The 21,145-nt window shown below is 41.7% G+C and overlaps 1 protein-coding gene across 1 annotated transcript in view; it reads right to left on the bottom strand.

Moving 5' to 3' along the window:
• The window catches only part of RAVER2 (ribonucleoprotein, PTB binding 2), a 94,780-nt gene that overhangs the window by 73,021 nt on the left and 614 nt on the right, over positions 1-21,145 (bottom strand). Inside the window, exons 2-3 of the mRNA XM_046645827.1 lie at positions 21,007-21,138; positions 1,169-1,235 (exon numbers count right to left, since the gene is read on the bottom strand). Coding sequence (XP_046501783.1) covers positions 1,169-1,235; positions 21,007-21,138 — 199 coding nt within the window. The remainder of the gene's footprint in view (positions 1-1,168; positions 1,236-21,006; positions 21,139-21,145) is intronic.

Below are 21,145 nucleotides of genomic sequence, written 5' to 3'. Positions count from 1 at the left end.
ACAAGAACCTGTCAACAGCTCTAGGGACTAGATATATAACATAATGGCACAGATTGGAAAGATGCACCACATTCACAAGTGCTTGTTCCTAAGGGTAAGGAGGGAGGAAGGGCATGGAATCAGAGAGGGGTAGAAACTGCATTTCATCTTAATCTGTAACGTTCCTTTTCACAATTTTTTTTAAAAGTCAGAGAAAATAAATGCAGAATTCCTGACCATAATACTACCAGAGATTTTTATTCAATAGATCTACCTTAGGGCTCCAGCATCTATATATTTTTAAAGACAAAAAAATCCATTAAAAAAATTTTTTTTGATAACACTCTATTAGTTTCAGGTGTACAACAAAATGATTCAGTATTTGTATGTATTGTGAAATGATCACCACAATAAGTCCAGTTAACATCCATCACCATACATAGTTACAATTTTTTTTCTGTGATGAGAACTTCTAAGACTGACCCTCTTAGCAATTTTCAAATATGCAATACAGTATTATTAACTACAGTCACCATGTTGTACATTACACCCCCAGGACTTATTTATTTTAAAACTGGAAGTTTGTACCTTTTGACATCCTTCATCCATTTTGTCCATCTCCCCCCCAAAAATTTAAAAACAAAGTATTTTAATAAAATATTTGCTAATTTGGGAGTGGGGGTGTACATATGGTTATATCATCCTCCAGACTTTTCCTTATTTTTTTTACATCTCAAAGAGATGTTTTTAAACATTTACTCATCACATGTACAAAAAGGAAATAATCTAGTTTAGTCTTCTAATTTCATAGATATAAAACTAACACCCAGAAAATGAAGTAGTTTTCCCAATTTGCCCCACTAAGAGTCAAATCAATCTATTCACTAAGTCCAGTAATATATTATTAACATTGAAGGATACCAAGCCTATTATGAACACTCATTATGTTATAAAATATCAGAATGTTCATTATAAAAATTCATAAAGCTCCAGTAAAACTATACTAATTTATGTGATTAAAATTTAGAATACTAATATTACAGAAAATAAACTGTGCAACATTTATATGATTTAATGCTTAAGAATTTCAGAGATTAGCTTAAGAATGAAAAAACACTAAGCTTTGTTGTTGTACGAAGACTATATGTAGAATTAAAATGAAATCAGATGCTTAGAACTGAAATCTTACCTGTTCGTTTATTTCTGTCCACATAACAATACTTTAACTCATAGTCTTGTAATAAATCGTGAACTTCCTGAAAGAGACAAAATATGAGTTCAATAAACACACAAATGCAGTTAGTGGATAATCTATCTGTATTAGCCTGTCACTACCACCACAATCACCACCATCGCCACCACCAAGCCCCATGGAAAAGATCTTCCATGGATCTCCATCACTATCTAATTTAAAGGCATTCAAAGCCCATCAGATACGGCACCAACCGACCTCTTCAAACATGCCTCCCAACACACCCGCTGCACGGACCCACATTCCGGCTGAAATGAATGTCCACTGCCTCATGAGAGTACCACGCACAGCCCTCACTCTGAATTTCTCTTTCCGCCGGGACGTTGACCTCACATGGGGCTAATACACCACAAAAACTTCCAAACTTCACCTGAAATCACGCGCATCCTTTGAAATCTCAGCTCAAATGTTCTTCCATGAGGGTTTTCCAATTCTTTTCCACAGAATGACACCTCCCCACCCCTAATCCTAACAATAGTTAGACTTTATTTATGCCTCTCTTATAGAAAGAATATTAAACATTTCTATTTGTGTACTATGTGCTGAGTTTATAAGAAGTAACACAGCTGTAGATGCTTGTAGGACCAGCCTGTAGGATAAATAAATATAAAGTGTAAACCTAATTGGACATCCCTGGGTATGAAAACAAGGAAGCACACCAAGGTACGGTGCACGGGTCAGGTTAGTTCCCGGTGGTCCCCCGAGATGTTTGAACTGGCTTTCAGATTTGTGCTGCCTCTATTACTAACCCAGTCTGAACTTTTCTCTTCTGATATCAAACTTCCATCCACCTGTGGGCCTGAAACAGCATATTTCCTCTGTATTTCCCTAATTCTTCCTGTTAAATTGATAATACTTGAGTATAGGAATTGCATTTCATATATTTGTGTGTTATCTGTATTGCTTTACATATGTTAACCACTCAAATATACCTTAAAGTGAATGTAATTTAATTATTTCACCACTGAATTGATATTTGGTCTTGAAAAACTTGCTCATAATATACAACAGATGGAGTTATTATTTAAAGGAATTGGATGATCACATCATTGGAGATTCTGATCCCAGATGGGAGAGGTACAGCCAACCTGCTCAATGTTGCAAATGAATAAACTAAAGCTACACAAGTGCTGGTATGTTAAGTTCACAACCTAAACTAATTAATTCAATAATAATAATAATTATTATTACTGCTGTTAGTATAGCTGACGTTATTTTAGCTTTTACTAGGGACCAGAGCACTGAGCACACCCCTTTTATTAAAAATCAGGAAACCAGAGCAAAGCAGTCATATACATAGTAACTGACTGAGGGGAGATTCACCCATTGGTCTGGTTCCCGGGACCACAGCCCTAACCTCTAAGCCACACTGCCTTATTCCCTCCAGGATTAACTAAAAACAGTACACTGCCACCAACAGTTACAAAAACAATACCACAGCACCTGAGCAAGTGTTCACACGGAAATGGAAAATAAATACGAAGACAGTTACAGACTGAGAAATATTTTCCCTTTCAACCCAGGGCGAGGAGGAAAAGTGAGTGGTCTGATAGGGAAAGTACAAAAACAACGCTGGGTGAAAAAAGACAATCAGCTGTGATAAGAAAGGTCAAGTTGATAACTTAGAATTCCTTATTAGTAAGTCAATATTAGAAATGTCTTCAAATATATATACTTACCAATTTGTAAAATATTGTTTGATGAATTATATAGTAATATGATTAATATACATGTTAGGTTACTTATTACCATGGTCTTTTCTTTCTCTCTCTCTCTTTTTTTTTTCGTGAGGAAGACTGGCACTGAGCTAACATTTGTGCCGGTCTTCCTCTATTTTGTATTTGGGGCCACCACAGCACGGCTTGATGAGTAGTGTGTAGGTCTGTGCTTAGGATCTGAACCTGTGAACCCCAGGCAGCAGAAGCAGAGCATGTGAACTTAACCACTACACCACCAGGCTGGCCCTCCAAGATAATTTTTTACCTTGTAAGCTTCAGTGTTTTCTTGGACTTAGAAAAAACATATGCTATATTCTTCACTAAGAAAACATAACTCTCAATAGCATAACATATGCATCTGCCAATCGGCTAATTTAATACTTTATATAGAAGGTGACATGGTCTTGTTTGAAGGGATCCAGGGTATGCTTTTAGTTGCATTGACTCTAATCTCTCATTTCACTAGTTAACAGCTGTCAAATGCTAGATACAGAAGACATGACACTGCTCTTCACATTATCAAGTGTCCATAAACAAATGACATGTTATGTTACTCATTCAACTGGGAATCAGCTGAGAGAGATGTTAAGTATCCAAAGATACATTCTGCAACTTACAAATTGTATTTTTAAAATAGCCATATTTCTAATCATAGCTTTTCTTTGTATCAGATGTGGGATACAGATTTTGCTAACTGGGAAACCTTATAAATTTCCTGCAAAAAAAAAAAAAGAGAGAGAGAGAGAGAGATTGTTTTTCTCCATGCCCTGGTTGTTTTGACCCAGGCAAAAGTGGGTCACCCCTCAATTTGAGCCTCAGTAAGTTGGCCAAATTAAAAACTTAAAACCTGAAAGAGAGTCCTAACAACCATTTGCCAAAATTCTACTATGCTCCACCACACAGAACCAAAAGGACTAAAATGACCCACCCCTGTACTAATCTAGCTTTAGGACATTTCTATTAACTTACAAGCCAATTTTAAGGAACGAAGTAGCACCTTTGAGGAAAACAGTCCTCTAACTGGCAATGGCAGCTACAAATTTCTTACAATAAGATGAGTTCACCAAAATTGATAATTACTAGATAGCTTTAGTAACATATTTCCAGAGCAAATTCACTGTCACTGCCTGGAATTAAATGAAAAGTTTTGCACATATGAAATGGTTTCTGGGCAGAAGTTCAATAGCTTTCAGCTCAAAGCAGTCAGTCAAGAAAACCCCAAAAGTTAAATAACCATTGTTCCAGCTGCTCTGGACTTCTTCCTGAACGAAACCCAGCCTTAGTTTGAAAGTTGAATTCATTGTCTTCTAAGCCTTTCACAGACTTGCTTTCATTTAAAAAAGAAAACTGTTTGAAAAAAGGTTTTCATAGATTAAAGCACTCTTTTTGTAAAACCCACTGTTTTGGAAGGAAAAAAAGAAATATTTTTTATTTCTTTTTTTTTAGTTTTAAGTGACTTGATAATACACAAAGATCATCTGTAACATTTTAATTATGAGGCATAATAATGAAATGAGTGCCCAGGATCTCACGACCAAACTTAAGGCTTTAAGGACATCAGCAGCACGGTTCCCCAGTCCTCCACGGCCTTCAGTAGCTCCCACCGCCTCCCCGACAGCTGGCGCTCCTCCGGTAGGTACGCGCCCCCAAACCATAGGTTGTTTTGATTTGTTTCTGAGCCTCATAAACACGGTATTATGCTATTTTTAATCTTTTACGCCTTGCTTTTTTTTTTTTTTAAAGATTTTTTATTTTTTTTTTTCCTTTTTCCCCCCAAACCCCCCCCGTACATAGTTGTGTATTCTTTGTTGTGGGTTCTTCTAGTTGTGGCATGTGGGACGCTGCCTCAGCGTGGTCTGATGAGCAGTGCCATGTCCGCGCCCAGGATTCGAACTAACGAAACACTGGACCGCCTGCAGCGGAGCGCGCGAACTTAACCACTCGGCCACGGGGCCAGCCCCTACGCCTTGCTTTTTATACTTAATATTATGTTTCTAAAATTCACTCGTGTTCCACGTGGCTGCTGTTCCTCTGTCCACGACTGTCTGACAGTCTGTTCCGTGATCACAGTATGATCCACGTGTCAATTTTCCTATCAGTGAATATCTTACTTGTTTCCAGGTTGTTGCTGTTTTGCTACTAATATGTTTTTTAAAACTACTGTACATTCTTGTAAATTTTACGTCTCCTGGTGTCCTGTGCAAGAGTTTCTGAGGGAGTGAAATTCTTGGGCTGCACACGTGAAAATGACCATCTTTACAAGACGGTGCCAACTTATTTGCCGAATGGTTCTATCAGTTCACACTCCCAACAACGGTACGTGACAGTCCTTACAATGCATGGTCTTATCAGATACTTCAGTTCTGTCAATTTAGTGGATATAAAATTGTACCTCACTGTGGTCTTAATTTGCATTCCCTTGATTAATAAGGTAGGGCATTGTGATGGTTAGTTTTATGTGTAATTGGCTATAGTATCTAGTTATTTAAACACTAAACTAGGTATTGCTGTAAAGGTATTTTGTAGATGTGGTTAAAATCTACAGTCAGTTTACTCCAAGTAAAGGAGATCATCTTAGATAGTGTGGGTGGGCCTCATCCAATCAGTTGAAGGATTTAAGAGCAAAAGCAGAGGCTTCCTGGAGAAGAAGAAATCCTGCCTCAAGACTGTAGCATCAACACCTGCCTGAGTCTCCAGCCCGCTGGCATGCGGTACAGATCAGTCCACCAATCTCTATATATATGTACATAAGTACACACTAATATAATATTATACGTAATCTGTTTCTCTGATACAAGCAGCTTTTCACGTTTATTTTCCATTTATTTCCTCTTCTGAAAAGGATTTACTCATCCCTATTGCCCCTTTATGTACTGCGTTTGTCTTTTTATTGACCTATAGGAGTTTCTGAGTTTTTTTAAAACACATTCTGGACACTAAGCCTTTGCTGGGAACTACATTATAAATGTATTCCCCTGGAACTTAAGTGCTCTGTCATTTAGTTTATTTGTGGGTTCTTTTGGTAAAGAGAAGTTTTTCATTTTAATGAAGCCAAATTTATCAATTTCTCCCCTTACAATTTGTGCCTTGAGAAATCCTTTCCTACCCAAAGTCATAAAGATATTCTGTCTTGCAACAGTTTTGACATTTTCCTTTCCCTTGTCAGTCTTTAGGCAGTTGGAGTCAGCATGCTACGCCAGCCACGACTTCCAGTGCAATCTCGAATAGCAATGATTCTGGTATTGCTCCTAAGCTCAGGGGAAAAGTTTTCAATATTTCACCATCGAATATGATTGCTTTTGGTTTTTCTAGCTAATCTTTAGGTTTGAGGAAGTTCTCTTGTATTTCTGTTTGCTATGAGTTTTTATTAAGAATGAGTGTTAAATTTTATCAAATGTTTTTTCTGCATTTATTGAGATGACTTAAGTCGCATCCCCATGCCAGTGATCTCCAAATTCTTATTTCCACTTCAAACTTCTCTCCTAGGCTCCAAACTTATAAATGCTAGTGCTTGCTTGCAGCTGCATTTGAATGTTCCACACCAGATAATACTTGCTTTGGCCCACACAGGGCCTATCACACAATACCTTTCATGATATTAGCTGAGTAATGTGGTGTCAATTTTAACTTGGCTAAATTTTTAACAGCTTTCAGTTTGGCTGTTTTGCTGGAAAGTTCATGTGAATACCAACTTTTTGCCAGGGGAACATTTTGACGTGGCCTAAAAAAAATTAATAAACTTTTGCCTTTTTTATTAGCAGTATAATAATGTTAATGTCCTGAGTGCTCACTTTATCCCAGGTACTTTAGGCATTATCTCATTTAATCCTAACAACCCGATGAGCTGGATTTTAAAGCTGGATTTTATTACACAGATTTTAAAGATGAGGACATTGGGGACCAATGAAGTTGGGTGACTTGCACAGACAGGACGCGTGTCACGGATCTGGGATGCAGAACCAGGCCAACAGACTCCAGAGCAAACACAGCAACCTGCTGCACCCATGGTACCTTACGCGTCACCCACATAAAAATGAAACCTATGAGGTGCTTCTTCCCATCACATACTAATGCTTACTGCGTCACGGCAGTCCTAACCTTAGAACAGGGATCAGGGTGAGGACGAAGTTTGGGAGATAAAAAAAAACAAAAAACGTAATTTTCCCTTTTGACAGGTGGAAATCTGGCTGCACCACTCCCTTGTTTGCATATTTCAATGGCACCTCATTTCCCTGAAGATCAAATGCAAACGCCCTTCTGTGGCTGACAGTCACCTGCCCCGGCCAACGCGCCTGCCCTCTACGGAACCACGACCCCTCCAGCTCCAGGCCTCAGCCACCGGGAAGGAGTTTTTGGCCTTGCTCTCTCCTGCCTCTGGGACTCGGTACATCTTCGGCTACGAACGTCCTCCACCTTCCTCTTTCTCTCCCTTCCCCTAGCCACCTTCTCTCTCCCTGGGTCTCAGCTTTGACGAGTTTCTCTAAGAGCCTTTCTGAATCTCTCAAGCATGGCTCAGTATCTGGATATCTTTCCCTTCTACCTCCACTGCATTTTCTACTCTCCCCATCACAACACTGACAGCGCCTACCATCCGTACTTAACTCCTTACTCTCCTCCTCCGTATCTTCATTAGATTGCTGGCTTAGCAATAGCAAATACCATGTGCCTGCCTTGTTCACACACAGGGCTCCAACATCTAGCACAAAGCAGACCTTCAATATTAGTTAAATGCACAAATATTTGTTTCCACAGATTGCCTTCATCAACTCTGATACAGTATACTTCTTCCTGAGATTATTCTACAATCTTAACATAAACTAATACATGTTCAAAGTGTTCAAAAAGAAAAAACTGAAAATATACTTTCTTTACACTAACTATAACATACCTCACTTTTTTTTTTTTTTTGGTGAGGAAGATTGGCCCTTAGCGAACATCTGTTGCCAATCTTCCCCTATTTGCTGAGGAAGATTGGCCCTGGGCTAATATCTGTGCCAGTCTTCCTCTATTTTGTACGTGGGATGCCAGCACAGCATGGCTTGATGAGTGGTGTGTAGGTCCGCACCTGGGATCCAAACCCACAAACCTTGGGCCACCAAGGCAGAGCACACGAACTTAACCACTAGGCCACTGGGCTGGCCCCACAACTCACTTCCTTAAAAGGAAATATTTACATACCTCAAGCTAATTCATATTATATATCTCATGATCAGAGGTCCTCCTTGAGCACTTTGCTTGCAGACGTCCCGAGGAAGAGCACTTCAATCTCCAGGAGACACTTCGATAACTGTCTCTCCCAAAGAATAAGCCTGTGTAAATCACCATCTTTTCTCTCCAACGCACAAAACGTTTTTTCTTCCACGTACCACCCGGATGTGCTACTGCATTCGTTTTCTACGGCTGTGCAACAAACTACCACACATCAAACTGATGAAAACACCCATTTATTATCTCTCAGTTCCGTGGGTGGAAAGTCCAGGCAGGCTCAAATGGGTTCTCCGCTTAGGGTCTCTCAAGGCGGAAGTCAAGGTGTTGGGCAGGCTGGGCTCTTACCTGTCTCCTCGCCGGCTGTCAGCTGGGGACCACTCTGAGCTCCTAGAAACGAAGTCCTCCTACGTGGCCCACTCCATCTCCAAACCCAGCAACAGTGCATCAAACCCTTCTTGTGCTCCAAACCATCCGACTTCCGCTACTAGCCCAAGAAAATCCTCTGCTTTTAAAGGGCTAGTATGATCAGATTGGGCCCACCTGGACAATCTCCCTTTGATAACCCTAAGTCAACTGATTAGTAACCTTAATTACATCTGCAAAAACCCCTCCATCATGTAACGTAATAATTACACGTGTGATATCTTGTCACATTCACAGTTCCACGGATTAGAAATCTTGTGGGACCATTTTTCAAATTCTGCCTACCACAACTACCACTAATAACAGATATTGCTTACCGTACACTTACACGTAATTCACGCAAAATATCTTATTTAATATCTCAGGGTTCAGAGCTCAAGCCAGGTGAAGAGGAATCTGCACAGGAGGAAAACCCAGCACACAGTGTGAGAACTCAGGCAAGGAGAGGAGGGCTTCTGGCCGGTGGACCAGCCCAGTCCAGGAGGATGGAGCCTGAGAGGGATGCGCTGGGCATATGCACAGGGGAAGGGGCAGCCATCTGCAGTGGTGATGGGAGATTTACAACATAGAGGGGGATTGTTCAAATAAGTAAATCTATTAGGGATAACGAACACCAGGTTTCTCATTGTCAGAAAGAGGGGTGACACATATGGAGTGGGCAAAAAGTAGAATGAACTCTATTGTGTTAGATTGCAATTTGATGTATCAGTGTGAACACATTATTTTTGATAGATGAGATAGAGGTGTAAACATATGTGCATATACATATCCAAACGTTTATATATTCTCCAGCTCTGTCACTAGGAGGACCTGATAGCAGTGACATTCAATGGCAATGATCACATGCAGCTCCAGATCCTGTCTTCCTAACAGTATTTACCCCTAAAGAAACGAGGCGCTGTAAGAGCCATCTGGGGCCACCATAACAAAATACCATAGACCGGGTGGCATAAAGAACAGAAACTTATTTTCTCACAGTTTTGGAAGCTCGAATTCCAAAACCCAGGTTCTAGTTGATTTGGTTTCTGGCAAGATCTCCCTCCATGGCTTAAAGACAGCCACCTGCTCACTACGTCCCCACACAGCCTTTCCTGAGTAGTTGCACACTGGCGGGAGGGGTGGGGTGTGAGGCACACAGCAGAGAGAGAGCTCGCTGGTGCCTTTTCTTATAAAGACACTAACCCTGTCAGATCAGGGCCCCACCCTTATGACCTCACTCAGTTACCTCCACAGAGGCCTCATCTCTAAATACAGCCACACTGTGGGCTGGGGCATCAACATATGAATCGAGAGACCACAAACATTCACTCCATAACAGATGCCTTCATGAAATGGCTGATTCCAGGGCTGGAGCACAGAGAGTACAAAACAAGTGGCAACATCTTGTTGCGTCAAAAAGAAAGGAAGTACTCAGTGAATGATGGGGATGTGCCAAAAGGACATAGGACCCTTCCCTTAAGAGTGTGCTGGAATTAGGGACTTGTTCCCAAAGAACAGTGAGCAGGAAAAATAGTGTTACCAAGCAGTGATGGAGCAGACGCCACTAACATTACCAGGAGTAAATCAGTTCATGCCACGTACCCGAGAGACGACCGCTATCAGAGTGAGCATCGCCTCTGTGGAATTCTTCCCCAAATTCCATAACCCTGATCTCTCATGGGAGAAACATCATACAAACCCAATTTGAGGGGCACTCTCAAAGATATCTGACCAAAACTGTCAAGGTCATGAAAAACGAAGACAGACTGAGAAACTGGTGAACAGAGATCAAGGAGGCACGACGCCTAGAGGCAACGTGGTGCCCTGGACTGGATCTCGGAACAGAAAAGGACACAAGCGAAAACACTAAGAAAGCCAAACAAAGTCTGCAGTTCACTTAATAATAACGTACCAACGTTAATTTCTTAGTCTTGACTAACGTCCCTGGGTCATGTGGGGAAACTGGGTAAAGAATCTGTGGAAACTCTATGTACTATCTTTGTTAGTTTTTTTGTAAATCTAAAATTATGCCAAAATAAAAAAAAAGAGGACACAGGAGCCAGCTTGAAGCAGCTCCCAATACCCAAATCAAAAACAATTTAAGCATCAAAATAAATAATCACAGTAATAGAGTACAACCCACTGAACAAAGGAAACCATGAGCCTATTTCTTATATAAATTAATAAATGAATAAATTGAACGCTTGAAAGGGAATAGAATATTTACAGTCTTAACTATCTCCCCTCAAAATCCTTATTAATTCCAAAGGGAAAAACTTTGCCTGGAGAAGCCTGGCAGATAAGACTTTAATAAAACTCAACCAAAGTGATCAAAGTTAGCTTTATCAACAAGGGGACGAATCTAAAATGTGAACGTTCTCTGATATTCCAGCCAAGCACACACAACTTGAATCTAATCATGGAGAGACATCAGACAAACCTAAATTGAAGGACGTTCTATAAAGTAACTGGTCTGTAATCTTCAAAAGGGTCAAGGTCATAAAAGTCAAGGAAAGACTGGGGAGTTATCCTAGGCTGAAGATGACAAGAGAGACACGACAACAAAACGCAGTATGTGTTTCTGAACCGGATACTTCCATTGTAAGGCATATTAACGGGACAACTAACAAAACTTAAATGCAATCTGAGGATTAGACGGCAGTATTCTGACTCTGATGGCAGTAATGGGGTTATATTGGAGAATGTCCAAATTTGTAGGAAATACACAATAAAGTACTTGGGGTGGGAGAGCATCAGCTCAGTACTCACTCTCAAACAGTCCAGGAAAAAAACGCTCTTTGTATTGTACTTACAATTGTTCTGTAAGCTTGAGATTATTTCAAAATTTAAAACTTTCCAAATTCCCAAGTCCTTGTTTATCGCCATTACTTCTACTCTAGATCAAGCTGTAAAAAGACCCACAAGGTACAAAGTCAGAGAAATGGAGACTAATCTAGAATCAAAAGCAAGCAGTCATGCTTTTGGGTAACAGAAAATCCAAAGTCCAGGAAATAAAGGCGCGCAGGTAATTGCTGTGGTGGGCGAGGAGAGAGATAAAAACCAGCTGGCTGGGGCAGAGGGTGCGGCAGGGCTGGGCGGCAGGAGGTGGCGTTGGGCGGGGCTGGGCAGGAGCGGGTGGCACCAAGAGAGGCAAAGGATAGCGTACAAATACAGGCTCAAACTCAGTGAACTCTAACACGGTTTTGGCAGTCAGGTGGTAACAAACACTCAACAGAAGGCTTCAAACACCCAAAGAAAATGCACCAGCATAGGGAAGACGGAAATAAGCTCACAAATCTAAAGACAACAATAGCAAATAGGCACAAAATTAAGCACCAAATGCCTAGAAAACAAGTTAAGGGACTCCCAAATCTAATAAGAGAGAGAAACTTTTTTCTTAGCAATAAATACTTATCGTGAGGCACACTGAACACCACAATAGACAACAGCCTTGACATGTTTTAAAGAGAAACATTCTTCATATCCATCTTGGACTTTCAATAGATGTTAAGGGGGAATATTATACTGTAGCTCCTGGTAAACCTCTTAAGAATAAACTGTTTTGAGCATCCACTCTGCACCAGGCACGGTACCGAAAGAGTCAGTCACGTGTCGCTGGGTGGCCAGGGGACCACGAGCTTGTACATCAAACAGGAAGTGACGCAGCTGACTTTTTAGATAGAAAATTAAGAAGCCTGATTTATAACCTTGTCCAGATGGAGAATCATGCCACGTATGCAGAAACGTGGCCCTCAGAAGTTCCCGAAGAAAACCCTTCTCAAGCCGTAGCTTTGGGTCTGCTCCGGTGGTCCGCACTCAGCTAAAGACCCAAAGGCGGGATCAAAATTTCACTGGCCTGGAAAGGCGCTTCTCAACCTGCGTCTGCCATCCCCAGTGAGATCAGGGGTAAATTACATGAGACCCATCATCCCTTGAAATTACATGCAAATTTTTGTGTGCCTATGAATATGAGCACATTTTTGGAGAGAAGGTTATAGCTTCCAACTTACTCATGAGCCATAAACAGTTGACTGATTGAATAATTATATGTGAATGGAGTGAGTTCACTGCCGAGAAAGCTAACAGTTTCATGAGGCAAAATTTGTTCATCTTACAAACCAATCCTGAGTTTGCCGGCCACAACAGAAGTTAATAGAAGTACATTTAGAACAAAGTAGCTGAGGAGTCCCCTTCTGTTTTAAATTTCCCTCAGAGCCATGTGTCAGGTTCTAGGTTAAACACCAGCGATACAAAGGTAAATATTACATGATCCCTGTCCTTTGAACCACTGACAAGACAGCGTGTGTGGAGGGGAATTACAATTATCACACAATACAGGATAAGAGTATGAGCTTTGGAATCAGACACATTAGTTTGTCTCCACTCTACCACTCACTGGCTGAATGACCTTAGGCAAATTGCCTGACATTAATTTTGCATCTGTTTCCCTATCAATAAAATGGGAATAAGAAATCCTGATCTCTTTTACAGCCTTGAAATGAGAACTAAATATAATGTCAACGAAGCACAACACACAGTGCCTGGCAACAGTAAGCACTCGATAGACAGGGATTGTTACTGTTATTATAGATGCCCAGGGGAAAGAGACACTTGTTCCAGCTGAAGGATCATAGGGAGAGCTCAATAAGACAACCACGCTCCATTCCGGGAGCCACATTCTAAGAGATCAATGAGCAAGAGGTAGTGGTGAGTGTTCAGAGAAGAATCAATAAGATGCCGAGGAGACTCAGACTCGTGTCCTAAAAATGAGTGGCGTGAAGGAACTGAAGTTAAAAGTTAAAAAGAGAATGCCATGAATTCTCTCTAGTGCTGGTGGGGAGAACGTGGATCAAAAAAATCAAAATTTCAGGGAAATAAATTTTACATATTCAATAAAATAAAACACTTATAACAAAGAAGGTTATCTGAAGCTGGAGAAGGATACCTTACAAAGCAGTGATCTCCTCGAAACTAAAGGTGGTAAAAGTGTGCTAGAATTCATGTGTTGAGGACTCTGTAAATATAGTCATATATTCATATATTAAGGAAAAAGATTAGATAAAATATCTTCTACCACCCTTTCCAATACTGAGATTTTATGTTTTTTAATTAGAATTCTATAAGAGTGGGGCTGGCCCCATTGCATAGTGCTTAAAGCTCAGTGTACTCTACTTTAGCCCGGGGTTCATGGGTTCAGATCCCAGGCGTACACCTACACCACTCATCAGCCACGCTGTGGCAGCAACCCACATACAAAATAGAGGAAGGGTGGCCCAGATGTTATCTCAGGGCTAATCTTCCTCAAGGAAAAAAAGAGGAAGATTAACAACAGACATCAGCTCAGGGTGAATCTGCCTCAGCAAAATAAAAAACATACTTTGATATAAAAAAATTCTATATTAGTTAGGATACTATTGGTTGGTAGTAACCTAAGACCCAACCTGAAATCAATGAAACAATAAAAGAAATGTAACGGCTGGCATAACTATGAAATCCAGAGGTAAGTCAAGTTTCAGATATGGTTTGATCAGGGCTCCAGCTCATCTTCTCTACTTTTTCTTTCCAAGTCAGTCCTCCTTTGGATGTCTGCTCTGTCCCCAGACTGTCAGCTGTAATAAGGACAATATGTTCTTGCATTCATATCCAGTGGGAAGAGAATCACTTACCTTAACAAGCAAACAAAAGTCCTAAGCTTCTCTCCTATACTAGCCTGGAATAATCACTGTGGCCAAGGGACTACCATGTACTGACTGGCTTGGGTCCAGGTTACTGCCCATCCTTTAACCCATTCCAATGGCAAAAGGGAAGAATCTGTTTGTTGGTTTATGTCACCCCAACAGATGGGGATAGAGATCAAACCCACCTAAACCACACAGTTGCTAAATAATGAGGGAGGGTAGGTTCTCAAAGGAAAACCTGGGTGCTATTAGGAAAGATAAGAAGAATCGAGATTGGGTAGGCAACAGCATCAGGGTCTCAGCAAGAAGCAGATGGCACGTTCAAAAACTAAGTAATTGGATAGAATTTCTTTAAGAGACTATCTACAAAGGCTTAAAGAAAGCCTATGGTTAGCAACAGTGCCCTACAACCCCCAGGGCTAAGGAGACAAGGGAACGATGATTATGACAACCGAGAGCGCCCAGTTGCATGGAGACAGCCACCAGAAAGAAAATGCGACCTTTGAAAGAGAAAACAGCCAACCCGAGGTAACCTGGTAGAGGGGCAGCTGAGTGAATCAATGCCCCAATCTCTCTCTCCTCCACCCTCGATCTCCCCCAGTGGCTCTGGCCAAATGCGACCAGAAGCCAGAGGATGGGAGAGGCCTGCTATTGCAACCCACAGTCCAGGCAAGCCTCCCGGGACACAGAGCAGGTGGGAAGGGCGGAGACAGATCTGGAGGAACAAACGGGAGACATTCAGTACACGATCCCGGATGGTCCTCCGCAGATAATCACGAGCCAAAATATACAATACGGACAAGCGTCCCAGGAGGTCTGATTTTCCCACTTCTCACCTACTAGCCCTCTCTGTGCACTCTCCCCTTAGAGCAAGGCAGTTGTCTCTTTATGCAAACAAAATAGAAACAGAGCCGGGGTTTTGGATAAGCAACTATAGAATCTTTAAATATATAGATAATTTTGTTTATAAAATTTACATTTAACATTCTTTCATTTGCCTGTTTCTGCTGGGCTAAGTAGAGTTAAGCATAAAGCTCTTGCCCACAGATAAGAAATGGGCCCTGGCAGCCCTTCAGGGCCACTGGCTATAAGGCAGGAAAGATAAAGTGCACATGAATGAAGGGACAAACTCAGGGGGTTAGCGATAGGGACCCCTTTGCAGCAGGAGCCTTCCATCAGTTACCTCATCTGATGCATCCCTGATCTTCTGAACCTTGTTTATTTCAAGAGCAATTCCCCTAAATGCAACTCCTCCCTGAGAGGCTGACACGAGACACAGGTGCAGCCGTCAACGATGTGCGCTGGGAGAGCCTCTGCTCCTGAACAAAGCTGATTAGATGTTATTGTGCTGTTTAATCTCACGCTTCAGATGCATCATAGCTGAAACAGGTGGTAAAATGCTGCCCAGCAAAACTAAACACCGTCTCCCATATTTTTCCTACAGGAAAACAGGCTGAAAGTCCAAAAAATAACTTATAAGCATAATCCATTCATTAGGAAGAGGTCTACAAGCCACCAGAGACTTCCCTGGCCTGCTTGTTGACACCCAGCATTGGGATGCTAACCACCAACCGCTCCTCAAGTGTGTCTTCAGAGCAGAGAACAGCATTGCCGAAACACGCGTCAAGACTTTCCACTAAGACTTGAAACTTACCAAGCCAGTGGCGCCCCGGAAATCTAGAAGTGTATTCCTCTAGCAGCTTTCAGTGTTCTTGTTACATTGGGACTAGGATAACAAAATACACGGAAAAGAAGTAGAACCCACAATTCAATTCTGATTAACTACATTAGAAAAGAAAACGTAACGGATAAGTTTTAAGTAGTATAAACTACACTAAGAAAAGTAACCTTTGGAAGTAAGCAAAATGGCATTAACAATGAGAAAAAGAATAATTTCAAAATGTGAAAATACCTCAGTATTGTCAACAAAAAGTGAACAGCAGCCCTGTTTTAAAAAGAGGCAATAATTACTCCATATATTGTTAGAGAAAAAGAATGTATATTTTAAAATCCCACACAAATTTAAATTTTGTGTTAACACAAAGTATACGAGAAAATTCTATTGGTGTCTGACTAACATAAAAGAAAAATTGGAATAAGTAGTTTTCAAAAAGAAAACCAATCAGAGTTCCCTACATCTGGTGGTGTTATTCTAAAAGTGCTTAGCTGATAACCCTGTGCTTTCAAATGGGCCTCCGTGAATCAAGTTTCTCAATTCACCACCATAACAGAGCACTTCACAGCGGAGTCAATAACACCAAAGCGAGACAATAGGATGTTTCTTCCATTATTGATCCAGCTGTCAGCCCTAAGCACTTCACATTTTCTTCTAATTACACAGTAAAATCTCCTTCAGATTTTAAAATAAACGCAACCACAACAAAACACATGTACACAAATATGACATGTAACAAAAAACTAAGCAAACTCAAATGATACAGGAAAGAAATGCCACTGCTTTCCCCATGTTGGAACTCCAGCAACAATGCTATTGAAACAGAACTAGGTTAACCACAAAATATAAACAATTTATAGAAATGCAATAAAAAACACATATTAGGTCATTACCTTAACTAATCGAAATTCTAAATTCAGAGTTGCAAAAGACTATTCACATACATACACACACACAACGGCTATTACTAAGAACCAGCGTTCACAACATTGTTATTCACTATAAATAATTATAATAATTATTATAAGTATTATTCACAATAAATTAATCACTATAATTACATTCCAAAACACTAACATTCAAAGATACAACTATAAATATCCAAATCACAGTGGCAGGAAGTACTTGGGGATGTAGGTAGTTTGATAAAACTAGAATCCAATGCAGGACTAATAAGAAATGAGACTGGAGAGGCTGGCTGGGTGGCGCAGGGGTTAAATGTGCACGCTCTGCTTTGGCGGCCCGGGGTTCGCCGGTTCAGATCCTGGGTGCGGACATGGCACCACTTGACAAGCCATACTGTGGTAGGCGTCCCACATATAAAGTAGAGGAAGATGGGCACAGATGTTAGCTCAGGGCCAGCCTTCCTCAGCAAAAAGAGGAGGATTGGCAGATGTTAGCTCAGGGCTAATCTTCCTCAGGAAAAAAAAGAAAAAAAAAAAGAAATGAGACTGGAAATGTAGACAGAAGCCAAGTCACAAAAACATTTCTATCCTAGCAACTGCTTTTAAACTGAGGTCTGAAGACTCCAAGTTGATAAACGAGTATGGGAAAATCATAGGATAAATATGGTGCATCTTCCATAAGTGTCAAGTTTGCGACAAAAAATTGAGAGACTTAAATTTCAACAAGTTTAGGTCACTGTTTTTACATTAAACCAAATTTGCTAATAGAACTTAATATGAATTTTTCAGACAGAGCAGGGAGCTTCAAAGCAATTCTACTCTTGCAGGAAGCAAATTCAGGTTCACTGCTCCTTCCAACTGGAGGAAAAGAGCCAAGGTGAGGGACGACCTGGGGAAGAGTGTGAGAGGTGCTGCTGCGGATGTGGAGCCGGAGACTTTCATTTTTAAGTAGCAGAGTGACACAAGCAGACTTGTGCTCTGGGAAGCAGTAAGCAAGACAAGCTAAAACATAAGGGACAGGACAAAGATGAGGGTGGTGACAAACACAAAAGCTGCAATAGTCTGCGCAAGAGATGAAGACGACACGAACCCAAGTTGAGGCCATGAAGACAGAGGGCTGGGAGGACTCGAGCAAGCGTGGGGGCCCACCAGACCGCGCCTGCTGGCCACACGGTACCCTTGCAGTGCGCCAGCTTCCGAGAACTTATTAGCATAAGGATGTTCATATTCTCAGAGCTAGTGTCTCTGTCAGGTATTTGATACAGGGACCTTCAAAAGCCCCCACTTTAATGTAAGACTTCCAGAGTGCCTTCTAATCATAGGAAGTGTAAAGTTGTGGAACGCTATTGGAAATGTTTTACCAAAAATTAAACAAAATTTGACTAAGATTTGTGAAAATTATGCTTAGCAAAGAAAATATCCATGTTTTCAAAAATGTTGAAAAAAATGACGAGGCTCCTACTAATCGGTGACCAACGCAGCTTTGCTGGAGACACAACCATACAGTTTGGGAATCAGAGTTAGCAATGGCGTTTATCCTTCACACGATATTCCAGAAAAAATGCATCAACACAGAAGACTCTTCTAGGAAAGAACAAGAATTCGAGTGTTTAAGATATCTGATTACTTAACAACTGAACACAAAGTCATAACTTTTTTTAACTATGTTAGTCATAAGGAGCAAATACGTAGTTTAGCCAGGTGATAGCTGCTAAAAGGCACAAAGTAAAATTAAAATTAAACCTTCATCAGTAAATTGACAGTAAAATGCAGCCACTAAGAAAAAACAGACATTAGCATTGTTAAGGGAAATAAAAGATAAAAATACAAAATATCCTTGCAGAATATATTCACGAAAACATTACAATCTGAGAAAAAGTAGATATAAATGTTAATTTTATCGGACCAATAAGAATAGTAATTCTCAATCTAAATAATCTAAAGAAAAGCGTGTCTTTTCATTGCTTTTAGAAATGAGCATACTTTGGTCTATTCTATTTATGTAGCACAGACCACTGATAGTTAGAATACAATTGTGAGCAGAAAACTAGCAAAGGGACAAGTCTGGAAGACGATAGGGGAAAAAAATACTACTCGCACAAATGCTATCTGTAATCAAACACTGATCAGCTTAGATTTTAAAACTACACATCAGAAATTTTAAAAACATTTTATTATGGAAATCACTATAGAAAAAAAATCAAGGCTAGAGCAAGTCTGGAAACTATTCTCCAGGTCCTAAAAACCTTTTTGCTTTTAGATGAAACTCTTCAGTTCTCAAAAACCATGGCACAAGAATTTACCTGAACATAAAAATTTAAGATACTTTCCTTGCCAGTAAAAGACTCATCTAGACAGACAGGTCTTATCCCAATTTTATTCGACAGTTCATGCCTGCTCCCTTACAGAAAACCCTAAGATTTAGGCTAAACATAAATTCATAACAGAGACAGAATATCTCAAAAATACAAATCAGTGTAATTCTCACAAAACCTCTGTCCATCACTAACACCAGGTAACGAAAACTGTTCCTTTTATTAGACCCTTTGATAAATTTTTTCACGTCTCTTGAGAAGGGAAATGAGAAAGATACCAACAGCAAAGCAACAACAGACAGCCTGTCTAGAATTTTGGGTATAAATATTTTTAGAATTACCGCAAGGAAATGTGATAAGAAAAATAGTTGACATTCTTACAAATGAAACCAAGAGACCTCTCCGTCTCTCTTGTCCTAGATTATCTACACACAGAGTTGCTATTTCCTCAACTTGCTTTTTTAAATGCCATCTGCCAATTCCAAGCTGCCTCCTCCTGAGCTCTCTCTATCTGCATGGGCAGGAGAAAGTGGTTTCTATGAAATCAGTCCATTGCAGGTGTCCTTACAGGTTGCATCACAAAACATTACGACCTGATGGGAAGTAGACAAGGATGCAAAGAGCTGAAAGAGGGGTGAGATACACAATACTAACAGAGACTTCTTTGCTTTACTTTTTGAAACAAAATGGCCCCTCATGCATATGGGTTATAAGGTTACCTGCTCACATTTACTGTGAGTGGCTATGTAAGGTCTAATGACATAGGAATGAGATGTTGGTCTCATTATTTTATGGATCTTAGGGAAGAATGCCCTGCAATTATCAAAGGCCAGCCCTCTGCAAGTCCATGCACCCTGTTACAGGAGGAACTACATGAATTCACCCAAATCTGCAACTACCAGCACAGCCCACACACACCCCCGCCCCCCCCCCCCACACAAACTACCTAAATTCAAGTTCTAAGTGAGATATACCTGAACGTGCAGACAATTCAGAAACCCTAAAGAATAAAAAAACAAACGTCTCACTTTTTGGTAAAACAAAAATACTTATGTATACATACGCCCAGGAAAAGAAAGATAACATCCCACGTTAACAATGGTGATCTTTAAGCGTCGAAAATGCAGGTGACTTCTCTTTCCCCCTTGGCGCCTCTCTGTCTTTTCTTGCTTTCCTACAATGAGCGTGTAACTTTGGCAATCAAGGGGAAAAGTCAAATAGATGCAGAGCTTCTAATCTGAAAGCAACAGTTAATCCGGATCCGAGAGACAGAGCGGCCGTCTTGGAGCCTCTCCGACTCTGGGAGTTCGCCCCCCGCAGTCCTCGCCCGCCGTGCCGGCCGCCAGGCCCCCGGGTGCAGGGAGCGCCCTCCACGCCGGCCCCGCACGCGGAGCCCACGGAGCGGTTTCATACAAACTTGGGCAAGCGCTTCGGCGGCAGCAAAACGCACTCCCAGCTCGCCCGTGACCCCGCCCCCAGGGCACACTCAGGTCCCCAGGACCCCGGGGGGGACCCCCGCCCCTCTCACCCGGCTCCCCAAGACTTGGGCCCCCAAATCTGTGCTGCCCAGCTCACCTCCCCTCTCCTCCCCCTCCAGCTGCCCCGACCCCCTCCCCCGGACACACCCCTGGGCCACTGGGGCAGGAAGGAGAGGGCCGGACCTCCAGGCAGCCGCCCCGGATTCCCAGGACTCTGGACAAGCCGCTTCGCAGCCCGGAGCCTCCGTTTCCTAATCTGCCACCCTCGCAGGGGGCACCGCCGTGCAAAAGCGACCGAGCGTGCTCCTAACTCTGCCGCGACCCCTCCGCCCCCGCCCGCTGCACGCTGGCCCCTCGGGGCGGCGTCCCTCGGCGCCCCGCGCCCGGTCCGCGCACCTGGCAGCTGCTGTCCTGGGGCAGGTTCTTCACCAGGATTTTCCTGCGGTTGCTCAGCTCCCGGCGCATCCGCTGCAGCCGCGCCGCCACCTCCTCGGGGTGCAGGGCGGCGGGCGCGGGGCCGCGGGCGTCCTCGTGC

This window comes from Equus quagga, chromosome 18 (genome assembly GCF_021613505.1).
Source record: "Equus quagga isolate Etosha38 chromosome 18, UCLA_HA_Equagga_1.0, whole genome shotgun sequence".
Classification (NCBI taxonomy): Eukaryota; Metazoa; Chordata; class Mammalia; order Perissodactyla; family Equidae; genus Equus; species Equus quagga.
This window is presented reverse-complemented; position numbering and strand designations above follow the sequence as displayed.